The sequence below is a fragment of the Jaculus jaculus genome, chromosome 18 (assembly GCF_020740685.1).
Source record: "Jaculus jaculus isolate mJacJac1 chromosome 18, mJacJac1.mat.Y.cur, whole genome shotgun sequence".
NCBI lineage: Eukaryota > Metazoa > Chordata > Mammalia > Rodentia > Dipodidae > Jaculus > Jaculus jaculus.
The window spans coordinates 57,647,225-57,659,482 of NC_059119.1; the positions used below are offsets into that span (position 1 = coordinate 57,647,225).

At 47.4% G+C, this 12,258-nt stretch overlaps 1 protein-coding gene across 6 annotated transcripts in view; it reads right to left on the bottom strand.

Moving 5' to 3' along the window:
* The window catches only part of Rasgrp3 (RAS guanyl releasing protein 3), a 106,018-nt gene that overhangs the window by 5,827 nt on the left and 87,933 nt on the right, over positions 1-12,258 (bottom strand). For all 6 annotated transcript variants that reach the window (XM_045137593.1, XM_045137591.1, XM_045137590.1 and 3 more), the window contains 2 exons: positions 11,640-11,787; positions 3,825-3,861 (listed from right to left, as the gene is read on the bottom strand). In XM_045137593.1, the coding sequence (XP_044993528.1) occupies positions 3,825-3,861; positions 11,640-11,787 (185 nt within the window). The remainder of the gene's footprint in view (positions 1-3,824; positions 3,862-11,639; positions 11,788-12,258) is intronic.

Below are 12,258 nucleotides of genomic sequence, written 5' to 3' on the forward strand. Positions count from 1 at the left end.
CAGGAAAACATATGTAACCCCTGATCCATCTCTCCAGGCCTCCCACCCGCAGCCTTTCCCAGGGCAAGGACCTGTATCTTCTGCTTCCTGGCATCGTAAGGAAAGAAAACAAGGCGGGCATACACTCTGGCAGTGCTTCGAAGAGGCATGTAGCAAACTCTGGGAGATTTCCCATAAGGAAGTGACATGGAGTGTTGGTTACTGCTTGAGTTGAAAATCTGGCCACTGTGCGAGAGAGTTCACAACTGTCATGAAGAGGCGCGAACCCTGCATTGACTCACGGGGAAAATCTCATTTCAAAGAGTTCACTTGTCTGCTACCATCCATCAGGAGCTACCTCACTATTCCTACTACCCGTTCTCCCCTTGAAGGGGGATAGGAGAAAGAAAGCTTTTCTTTAGGGAGTTTCAGTTAAGAGATTGAGGCCAGGGAGAACCAGGGGATGCCACCCCACATGCCACCTCGCCCTGACACAAGAACGGAACTCCTGGTAGAAATGGGACCTCCGGCTGATCGAGACTGATCTCCAGCGCCGCTGCTGCCCACGGTCTAGCTCCGCTACCTAAATAAAACAGCCCACGTGCGCTGGCCCTGGGGTCTGCCCTCCAAATCTACAAACCAGCCAGGTCTTGCCCTGGCATACCTGCATCTGACGCTTCAAAGGCTGCGGCTTTCTGGTCCCCCCCTCTCTCTCGGGGTGACCCTCTAGCGCGTGTGCAGGGTGTGGAAGGGGTCTCTCTGGATACCCTCTCATCTCTGCGCAGACACCCGTGAGTCTGGCCTGAACCCCACCCGGGGGAGAACATAGTAACTGTTTCTTGGTCTGAACTTTTCTGCTTGCCTCTGTTTTGCAGTGTGGAATAATTTCCCACTTGGATCACTTGTATGACTTTCCTCTTGTCTCTGAATCTACCACATGTGGGTTCTCCGAACACACTACTCATGTGATCCCCCTACCTCTGCCTTCCAGATCTACCACGTGGGTGCGTCCTGAAACCCTGCGCCTGTTACCCGTGTAATTAAACTCTGGGCAACCATAAATATAACATTCTTTACTTCTCATTTCTCATCTGAATATTTAATCTCTACTGTTCTTCCTTAAGCCATCATCCTTTGCCTTCTTAACTTTCTTCCGTGGGGAGGCTCAGGGTCGATGCTAGGGATGTTCCTTCTACTCCTCCCTACACAAGCGCTTACATTGCCTCTCCCATGCATATATTCCCTAAAAGACTCAATTTCCCTTAAACGAATCTCATGGAGTATGCTGCATTTGGCCACTGTGTGAGAGTTCACAACTATTATGATGAGGCGCTAACCCTGCATTGACTCATGGGAAACGTGTCATTTCAAAGAGTTCACAGGAGTACATGTCTCCTGCTTCCCCCATGCTTATAACTGTACTCTAGCCTTCTTCCTGAATCCCAACTTCCCTTAAGTAAACCCCATAAATTTTCACACCTTCCTAAATAAACTTAATTATTTATCCTCAAATTCTTTTTTTTTTTTTTTTTTTTTTTTTCGGTTTTCAAGATAGGGTCTCACTCTAGCTCTGGTCTAGGCTGACCTGGAATTCACTATGTAGTGTCAGGGTGGCCTCAAACTCATGTGATCCTCCTACCTCTGCCTCCCCAGTGCTGGGATTAAAGGTGTGCACCACCACGGCTGGCTCAAGTTCATTCTTTTTGTTATCAATTCTTTGTTAATAATAGAACAAGACCCAAAGATGGGGTTCATAAGCTTGGGGAGGACCCCCTTCATAACCCCAAAATCCTGCATCACCTTCAGTGGTCTTGTTTCTGTCTTAATGTCACATTCAATCTGTTTTAACTACTTCATTTATTCTCTGTGCCATTAAGATAAATCATAAGATATGCACAAAGATAATTCAAGGGTTTCATTGACTTTTGGCTTCATTACACAGTGTGTGTGTGTGTGTGTGTGTGTGTGTGTGTGCGCGTGCACATGTTGTATGTGTGCATGTGTAAGCCTTTGGGGGGGGGATGGAGGATATAAACCAGATTAAAAGTAATGTCTAACTGTAGAGCAATAAAATGCTACAGTATCTTTGTGGCTTAAGGGAAATCCAAGTTAGCCCAAGAGAAGTGACAGGGAAACATTCCAGGGACAGCTCTCCTAAGCACAAAAGAGCGGCTCCCGTGAGGCTCAGGGAAGTTTTCTATTTGCACACAGCAAGGACCAAATACTGAACGCTGGCTGGAGATCAAAAAAACATCATGGGTGACCGCATTCATCTGAAGCAAACGTTCACCTGTGGTTGAGACATTTCCTTTAGTTTTACTGGTTTTTCACCGTGTGTTTATGTGCATAGTGTATCTGTGTACCTGTCTGTGTAGAGGCCAGAGGTTGACACGGGGCGTGTCATTTTTTTGTTTCCAAGGTAGGGTCTCGCTCTAGCCCAGGCTGACCTGAAATTCACTATGTAGTCTCAGGGTGGTCTCGAACTCATGGCGATCCTCCTACCTCTGCCTCCCGAATGCTGGGATTAAAAGTTTGTGCCAGGCTTGCACTGGGTGTTTTCCTCAATCAATCAACACCTGGTTTTCCTGAGACAGGGTCACTAACTAACCCTGGCACTCTCTGATTCCGCTAGCTTAGAAGGCCGGCTCTGCCTCGGCACTGGGTTTACAGGCACATGCATGTGCTGGTTTTTACACAAGTGCTGGAAACCTGAACTCAGGTCTTTGTGCTCTTACAGCAAGCACTTTGCCAGTGAGCCAGCTCATTTCCTCAGCCCCAGTTATATGTTTTTAAGAGAATTATCAGATTCCTAAAAGAGCCAGTATAAACTACTTAAAGTGTTCGAAGTCCTTTTCTCATCTTCCTTTGGTTTTCTTCCTTTTATTTTTTCCTTGTTGGGAGACAGGGTCTCACTCGAGGCCAGGCTGCCTCTAACTCATGGCACCTCTCCGACCTCAGTGTAGCTTAGCTTAGCTTCTGTGTGACAAGTCTAGCTTCAGCAATTCCTTTTTGTTTAATTTTTTAATTTTCTTAAGCACCAGTAATATGTAATAAGCATGCATAAAAATAGCAACGTGAAGCCAGGTGTGGTGATGCACACCTTTAATCCCAGCACTCTGTAGGCAGAGGTAGGAGGATCTCTGTGAGTTCGAGGCCACCCTGAGACTACATAGTGAATTCCAGGTCAGCCTGGGCCAGAGTGAGATCCTATCTCAAAAAACACACACACACAAAAAAAAAAGGCAACGCATTTTTAAACGCTTCATACCCATGTATGTTGCATTTTGACAAATACATCTTTACTCAGTTTACACATTTCAATGAAGCAAGAGAACTATAATAATAATGAGTTCACTGAGAATAAAAATAGCTTGTAAGTTTCTCCTCTTTTTCATCAAGGTCTGTGATTTGGTACGGAAGGAACTAGCTATGTGAGAGTGGAAAGAAATGTCTATGCATCACAGAAATGGGTATGTGGGTGTTTCTTTTTGTTTGGTTTCGTTTGGCTTTTTGATTCCTTGAAGGAAAATGTTCTCCAGCACATTTCAATTAGGTTTTTGTCTCTTCTGAAGCCCCCAATTCCCTACGTAACAATACAGTGGTAAGCCAGAGGCGGAGTCTGCAATTAATAAGATGAGCTGTGTGTCCTCTGGTAGCAAGCCATAAGGTTCACATTTCTGCCTCTCTCGTGCCCAGGAGCCTCTTTCCTGGGACATGTTAACTCTTCCGCTGCCACGGTCCCTGGACGCTCAAGAGCTTTTGGTGATATAACCGGACAGGCTTTTGATTCCTAAGCACAATGTCGATTTTCGAACATGTTTCACAAGACTAACACTTTTTTTTACCTTTGCATCTGTATCCTTGCTTGATGATGCCCCAGAGCTGCAACAACAAAGACGAGGCAGGGTCAGGGAGCATGGAGAGAAGGCTGGGAGGAAAGCTCGGCTGGCTGCGGGGAAGGCAGTCCCGGGGGAGCTTGGTGACGGGCGGCGCACAAACAGGATGGAGCCGCTCTTGACACCCTTCCTGCCGGACAGGAGCCCTCTGCCAGCCCACCCCAGCTGCCCCGGTCGAAGTTTTTGCTTCCCTTTGCCAAACGGCAGCTGGGCAGGGAAATTAAAGTTGGTATATCTGTTAGATTTTTTTTTTTTTTATTTACTCTCAAGCAAACCTGAAAGGCGAGATGACCACTGGGTATCTGTTGCCCTCATGATACCAGCTGCAGGAAAGAAAATGGCCTAAGAAAGGCACTTACCAATCCGTGTTTTGCCAGGTTATTTTCTGAGCAGTATCTGTGCCCTGAAGGACACGGAGGAGGAAATGATCTTATTTATATCACCATCCACCAGGGCTGGGGGAGCTGCGGAAGAGGCTCGGGCTCTGCCAGCCAAAGACATGGTGACTTGCTAGTGGTTACTGGAGGAGGAAGTGATGCCTAAATAAAAACTACCACAGGCTGTTGTTTGCTTCTGAGTTGCTGCGCTAGGTCCCAGCAGACCAGAGGGGGAAAAAAATCAAAATGGAGTCACTCATGCTAATGTTCCTCATCACAAAGTAAAGCTTCTACCTGAGCTTCCCAGAAAGGCAGAGAAGTGGGAAATAGCCAAACTCTCCAAACAGGCCAGTTGCCATTGAAACCACAAGACGTCCCCCTCTGCCTTAACCCTTAAACAATGAAGGAAGCTGAAAGTGACCAGCTATTCAGTTCTTTTCCTTTTAACTTTCTCAGTTTCCGAGAAGGGTTTTACTATCTACCCCAGCCTGTCTCTGAACTCCCGCTCCTCCGGCTTCCGTTCCCCAAGTGCGTTAGCCGCCATATCGGGCACACGTGCGGTTCTGCGCCCCTGTCTCACTCTGCTCTGTGGACTGATGTGTTTGTTGCCGGGCTCTAGAAGCAAAAAACGAAAGGTAAAAGTGCGATCTTTACGGTAGTGGAACTGTCCTTTGACCGGACAAGTGTCACAGGGCCCAGAGTTCACTGAGCGCCTCCCCAGGCTGCTCCAAGGCACTGGCGTGGTAATGGAGCCTTTGGTCCTCCGGATAGACTGCTTCTAGACAACTCGAAGCAGATGTCCTTGCCGTGTCCTTCCCTGGCCTCCTCCCAGCCCTTGAACCAGGGCAGTAGGGACACTAACGTGCCACACTGGACTTAGCTCAAGGCGGAAGAGCTCCCCCAGCCCTGTTAGTGGTTAGGTTTAGATATTTACTGTTCCCTTAATAAAACAATGTTGGCCAGGGACTCCTGGGGCCAATGGGAACGCTGTTCACAATGAACCACAGTAAACAATGTCCCTGAGTGCAGGCTCCAGACCCTGGCATGAAAAGTAGCCAAAGAGTGACTCAAGGGCATCAACAAGCCTGCCCTTACCCTCCTGCTGGCAAAGAAATCCACCCCCACCCCCACCACCAGTGGAAAACTTAAAGATTCCTCTGATCTTTCTCCAAAGTCCTTTGGACTTTCAGAACGCATTATTGAGACACAAATGCCCAACTGCCTCCCAGAGCAGAGCAAGAAGTCTGAGCAAACACAGGAAGGTTGGCAGCTAACCGTCAGCAGGCGCAGGAGCCTCGATGCCTGAGGACGGAAAAGGGAAGTGAATGGTCGGATGCTTCCACCGCCTCCATCTCTATTGGGAGCTTTAAGATCCTCTAGCTGACTTTTTAAAAGTATTTTTGTTTTCATTTATTTGACAGAGAGAAAAAGGGAGAGAGAGAAAATGGGCACGCCAGGGCCTCTAGCCACAGCAAACGAACTCCAGATACATGTGCCACCTTGTGTATCTGGCTTACATGGGTCCTAGGGAATCAAACCTGGGTCCTTTGGCTTTGCAAGCAAGTGCCTGAACCACTAAGCTATCCCTCCTGCTCTCTAGCTGACTTTTGTTTATAAAAGGTGAGGATGATCATCCAGGAAATAAACAATTCGCAAGTACCCAGTCTGGAGAACGTCGACGTGATAAGACAGTCTTCCCCATGAGGTGCCCTGTGATCGTAACAGCAAACAACGATTATGGTGATAGGTAACAATTACTGAGCTCCTGCTACTTGGAAGACAATTTTTAAAATTATTTTACTTTTGAGAGAGAGACAGTGAGAGAGAGAGAGAGAGAGAATGGGTATGCCGGGCCTTTCAGCCTCTGTGAACAAATGTCAGATGCGTGCACCCCCTTGGGTACATGTGCGACATTGCATGCTTGCATCACTTTGTGTCTGGCTTACGTTGGACCTGGAGATTCAAACATGCATTCTTAGGCTTTGCAGGCAAGCACCTTAACCACTAAGGCATCTCTCCAGCCCTGAAAGACAATTTTAAGCTTTCTGTATGCATTACCTCACTGGATGCTCTCATTCTGGAATAAATTACGTTTCCCTCATTTTTTTTTTTTTCAGACAAGGATACTACCTACTGAGAGGTGAAATCACCTGGCACGGTCCCATAGCTAATGAGTAAGGAAAGGGAAATGTGACACCCGCTGGAAACAGAGGAGGCAACTGCTCCTGGGCCTTCTCTATGTGAGCAGAGCCACTAAGGTAGGACCAGAGAGGAGAAGGCTTAAGAGGGGACATCTTTGCCTGGTATGGTGACACATGCCTCTAATCAGGAAGCTGTGGGAGAAGGGTCTCAAGGTCAGTGCGTTCCTAGACTATATAGTGAGGCCACGCGCTCTGTCCCCCACCCCAAGAAAGGTCACCCTCCTACCCAGATGTGGTGCATGAATCACATAGCTGTAGGAGCCACTGAGAGAGACATAATCAAGCAAGACTCCTACCAGGAAGGGAGAGCCGAGGCATGGCTTGCTGGTGCTCACTTGACATCCAGGAGAGAGCACACCCAGAAAAAGGCACCGGGTAAGCATGCCAGCCAGGCACAGCAGAAGGCAACCTCATATGGGCGGCTGTCAGGGGCACTTCCTAGAGTGCATTGGCACGAGAGCGCGGGCGGCTATGATACTTGGGGAAATTGTGTGTGGCGGGGGGCGGGGGGAGACTTGGTAGACCTGGCCTGCTACTGATGGCTGGTGTGAGCTTGGGGAAGTCACTTAACTTAGCCAGCTCTCAGTTTCTTCTTCTACAAAATATGGGGCTTACCAAAACTCTTTCAGTTCTGGAATCCTAATTTTGAAATAAATGTACTGCCTTCCTTATCCTGAAAATCGTTTTTTTAAATAGTTTTATTTATTTGCAGGAGAGCAAGAGATTGAAAGAAGAGTGAGAGAGAGAAAAAGAGCATCAGGGCCTCCTGCTGCTGCAAACGAACTCCAGATGCATGGGCCCCTCTGGGCATCCAGATTTCCGTGGGCACTAGGAATCGAATCCCTGGCCTTTAAGCTTTGCAGGCAAGAGCCTAAACTGCCTAGTCATCTCTCCAGCCCTAAAATAGAGTTTTAAAAGCAGACGGCCCAAGCCCCGGAAAATGGTTCTTTGAATTTCCAGACAATTCCTGTCAAGGTCATATCTTTATAGAGTTATGGCTATAAATTCCTTTCAAAATCCATGGGCTCTTATATAGGTGAGTAAAGATCAAATCAAATTGTGCCAATGGAGTTAGTATACTTAAAAAAAAATAAAAGGACTATAAAAATTTTAAATGAATTAATGTCAGTTAACCTCTAAAAGTGTCAAGGAAATATTCTTTATTTATTTGTTTGTTCTTGTTGTTTTGTTTTTTAAAGGTAGGGTCTTGCACTAGCCCAGGGTAAAGATAAGATTTTTAAAAATATTTTGTTTTTATTTATTTGACAGAGAGAAAGAGGGAGACAAAGGGAGGGAGAGAGAGAAAATGGGCACACTAGGGCCTCCAGCCACTGCAAACGAACTCCAGATGCATCCATCACCTTGTGCACCTGGATTATGTGGGTCCTGGGAAATCGAACCTGGGTCTTTTGGCTTTGCAGGCAAGTCCCTTAAGCCATCCCTCCAGCCCAAGATAAAAAAAAAAAAGAATTATTTATCCTGTTTCCTTGTTGTAGAATCCCCTCCCAATACTTTCAGAGTTGTGGTGTGTCGGATACTACCCTGCCACCAGATTAGCAGGTTGGTAGGATATTAAACTCCTTCCACAGTCAGGAGCACAAACCCTGGAAACAGTTCTTAACTTGGTCAAGGACAAACAGCTAAAGTGGTCAAGACTGAGACTCAAAGCCAGGGTTGTAGACTACAAGTCAAGAGCCGGCTACTTCATCGTGTGCCCAACAGCCGAGACCGCGGAGAGGAGCGTGGAGCTCCCGAGCGACCCTTGACGCCTTGAGATTTCATACGGGCCTTCAGAGCCTCACACCCTCCCGAGGCCATGTGAACCACCCTGTCCTTAGCCTGAGCCACATCACAGCCTGACCTTTTGTTTGAAGGACCAAACTTGGCAGGGCAGCGTCGCACGTGGCTCCTTTCCCCCCCGCCCCACCATTTTCAGGCTTATCTACATCCATACCTTCTTTATTTAATTTTAATTTTATTTTATTAAGAACATACTTTGGTGCTGGAGAGATGGCTTAGTGGTTAATGCGCTTGCTTGCAACGCCTAAGGACCCAGGAGGTTTGATTCTCCAGGTTCCACGTAAGCCAGATGCACAAGGTGCATACATTTGGAGTTCATTAGCAGTGGTTAGAGGCCCTGGCATACCCATTCTCTCTCTCTCTCTCTCTCTTTCTCTCTGATAAATAAATAAATAAAAATAAAGTTAAAAAAATCACTTTAAAAAAAAAGAGAACATGAGCCAGGCGTGGTGGCGCATGCCTTTAATACCAGCATTTGGGAGGCAGAGGTAAGAGGATCAATGTGAGTTTGAGGCCACCGTGAGACTCCATAGTGAATTCCAGGTCAGCCTGGGCTAGAGTGAGACCCTACCTTGAAAAACCAAAAAATAAAGAGAGAGAGAGAGGGAACATACTTTGTATGGAGACATCATGTGATACCATCTTTTCTCTCCTTCCTGCCCCCATTCTATTCGGGGCCCTCTTCAGTGCAGCTGCTGCTCGTCCCCATGGGGTTGTGGGTTATGCGTTGTGGGAACAGCAGTCGGTTATTGGGAGAGATGCAATGCCTCTTATCAGAATACAGAATACACAGAAAAGGAAATGCCTTTTTGTCTGGGAATATGGTCCCCATGGAGATGCCAACTGAAGCACTTTTCTTCCCCTGGGGGGCAAGTCAGGAGAGCTGGTTAGGCGGCCTAGGTGCTCATGCTGGAGGTGACAGCTGCTTCACAGGGACTGGCCTCCACAAAGCCAGAAGGGAGAAGTGTAATTTGGTGGTGGCACGCACAAGTGGCTGGAGGCCCTGGAGTGCCAATTCTCTCTCTCTCTCTCTCTCTCTCTCTCTCTCTCTCTCTCTCTCTCTCTCTCTCTCTCACACACACACACACACACACACACACACATAAAAAGAAGGCATTCAATGGGAGAGACCGAAATCACCAGTGAAGATACTCAACAGTGGACACTGCAAGCCTTATATTTGGCCAGCTAGGCCACATGAGCCAACAGGTGCAATAGTAGCATGTCTGTCAATGTGGAAACCAACTGCCCTCTAATTGGACTGGAGGCCCACTCCATGGGAGGGAATACATCCCTGATACTGAAAACTTAAAACAGGGGTAATCATGAGCCGTAGGGGTGTAACGTCTGCTGCTATCTGGCTAAATATATATACTATGCTTATCAAACTGCCCAGTAAGCACTTCTCTTAATGTTCATGCCCTTATATTAATGCTACTCTCACTTTGGGTAGAGAATCTTCTCTTTTCAGATGGCAGTGACCTTGGGACGACTCAGAAGGCATCATGGTGCTGGAAAGAAGTGACTGGAGTGCTCAGTACTGTAACATCTATATCACACCTTCCAAGGCTCAGGGTCTAATGCAGAAAAGGTGGCAGAAAGAATGTAAGAGCCAAAGGAAGGGTAGGACTCCTTACAACATGCTCCCTCCAGATATAAAATGGCCTGGATATCCATGACCTCATAGTGCCTGACACTACCTACACAAGACCATCATAAGAGGAGGAAAAGATGATGACATCAAAATAAAAGAGAGATTGATTGAGAGGGGGAGGGGATATGATGGAGAGTGGAGTTTCAAAGGGGAAAGTGAGGGGAGGGAGGGGATTACCATGGGATATTTTTTATAATCATGGAAGTTGTTAATAAAAAATTGAAATAGGGCTGGAGAGATGGCTTAGCGGTTAAGCGCTTGCCTGTGAAGCCTAATGACCCCGGTTCGAGGCTCGGTTCCTCAGGTCCCACGTTAGCCAGATGCATAAGGGGGCGCACGCGTCTGGAGTTCGTTTGCAGAGGCTGGAAGCCCTGGCGTGCCCATTCTCTCTCTCTCCCTCTCTCTGTCCTTCTCTCTGTGTCTGTCGCTCTCAAATAAATAAATAAAATTTTTTTTAAAAATTGAAATAAAAAAAAGAAGGGGCTGGAGAGATGGCTTAGCGGTTAAGCGCTTGCCTGAGAAGCCTAAGGATCCCGGTTCAAGGCTCAATTCCCCAGGACCCATGTTAGCCAGATGCACAAGGGGGTGCACGCATCTGGAGTTCATTTACAGAGGCTGGAAGCCCTGGCGCGCCCATTCTCTCTCTCTCTCTCTCTCTCTCTGTCTCTCTCTCTATCTCTCTCTCTGCTTCCTTCTCTCTGTTGCTCTCAAATAAATAACTAAACAAAAAAATTAAAATAAATAAATAAAAAATTAAAATAAAGAAGGCCAGCTTGTTGGGCTTGCCTCAAAAAAAAATAATAATAAAATAAAATAAAATAAAAATAAAAACAGGGCCAAAAAACTGACCTCACTTCCAAAAGAGCTATCCAGTGTGGGGAACAAGACATGCAGGCTTCACGGTGCAGTGGAATGCGTCGGGCACGGGGCTCAGACTCATGGGACCTGTATTTGAGCCCAAGCTCTGGTCATCACTGGACAATCCTGGGGGCACTGGGGTGGGTCTCCCCGCACCTCTCCCTCCCCATGACGGTTGATACTGATGGTCCACTTGACAGGACAGAGACTCTCCCGGGAGGGATTGTCTAGGTGAGATGAGACTGTGTGTGTGTGCAGGGGATTATTTTGCTTAGGCTAACTGAGCCTTGACCGGGGTTTGCACTGTGCCCGGGGCAGAGGTTCTGGGCTGCAAGAAAGAGGGGGAGCTGGGCTGGGCAGAGGCATTCTCGGCTCTCTGCTGTGAACTGCATGTGACCAGCGCCTCAAGTCCCTGCTGCTATGCCTTTCCCCCTATGACGGACTATCATTTCGTCCCAGCAAGAAGAAGGTCACCGGTACCATCTCCACAGGCAACACGGGGGCAGTAAAACGCCTACCCCAGGGGCTTGAGTGAGGACTGCCTACGTACATCAGCGTCTGCAGAAGTTTTCTCCAGGGTCAACAAGTGCTATTTTGCTAGAAGGAACTTGCTAAGATAACCAGTCCTCTCAACTGTAGCCACTAAGGAATACTAGTGAATACAGGCCTCTTTGGATGCACACCCGTCCCTGGCACACCAGGGCACACCAGGGCTCACAGGCTCCAGCAGACTTCCCTATCATCGACAGAAGGCGTGCGCTCCCAGAGCACACGTGAACTCACAGGGCTTACTTTTGCCACCCTTTCAGAATGCTACAAAATAACTACAGGCAAGAGTAAAAAAAAAAATTTAAAAAAAGGAAATCAAACTTACAAAACCCGCACAGTGTTCGCAGAAGGTTGGCTTGAGGTAGGTCATTTCCTGGAAGTTGTGAACAAATCCTGGTCCCATTTTACAATGCAGCTGCGACTTGGCTCTTAGGAAGTAAGCCATCATTTCCTCTTTAGTAATCAAGCCATCCCTGTTTGGAGAGTCAAAGAAGGGAGGCGTCTCTGAATACCATATTGCTGTTGAGTAGTTGCCACACTTTAAGCAGAGACACTTCCCAAAGCCTTGACCAAAAGCTGATGAGAAACGTTCACTTCTCCGTAACATCTGAAAGGAGGGGACTCCCTGAAGGAACAATATTCGGTGTTCAAAGCTTGTTTTTCGTTAACCGAAGATTGTGCATGTGCGTATGTGTGTGTGTGTGTGCCCACTTGTGCAAAGCTGTTTGCACGTGTGAATACACACACTCAGGCTCAGACTTTCATCACTGAGCAGGAGAACTTTGCAGTCCTTACTTAGCAGTGAGGTTAGAAGAATTTGGCAGCTGGAGAGAGGAAGGGAGTAGACTAAATGAGCCTGCTGTTCTCCACTTGACCGGCCTGAGTCCGTTCACACTGCTCCCTCTGAGGTCTCATTCACATCTTAGTGGCCCGTGTCCCATTCT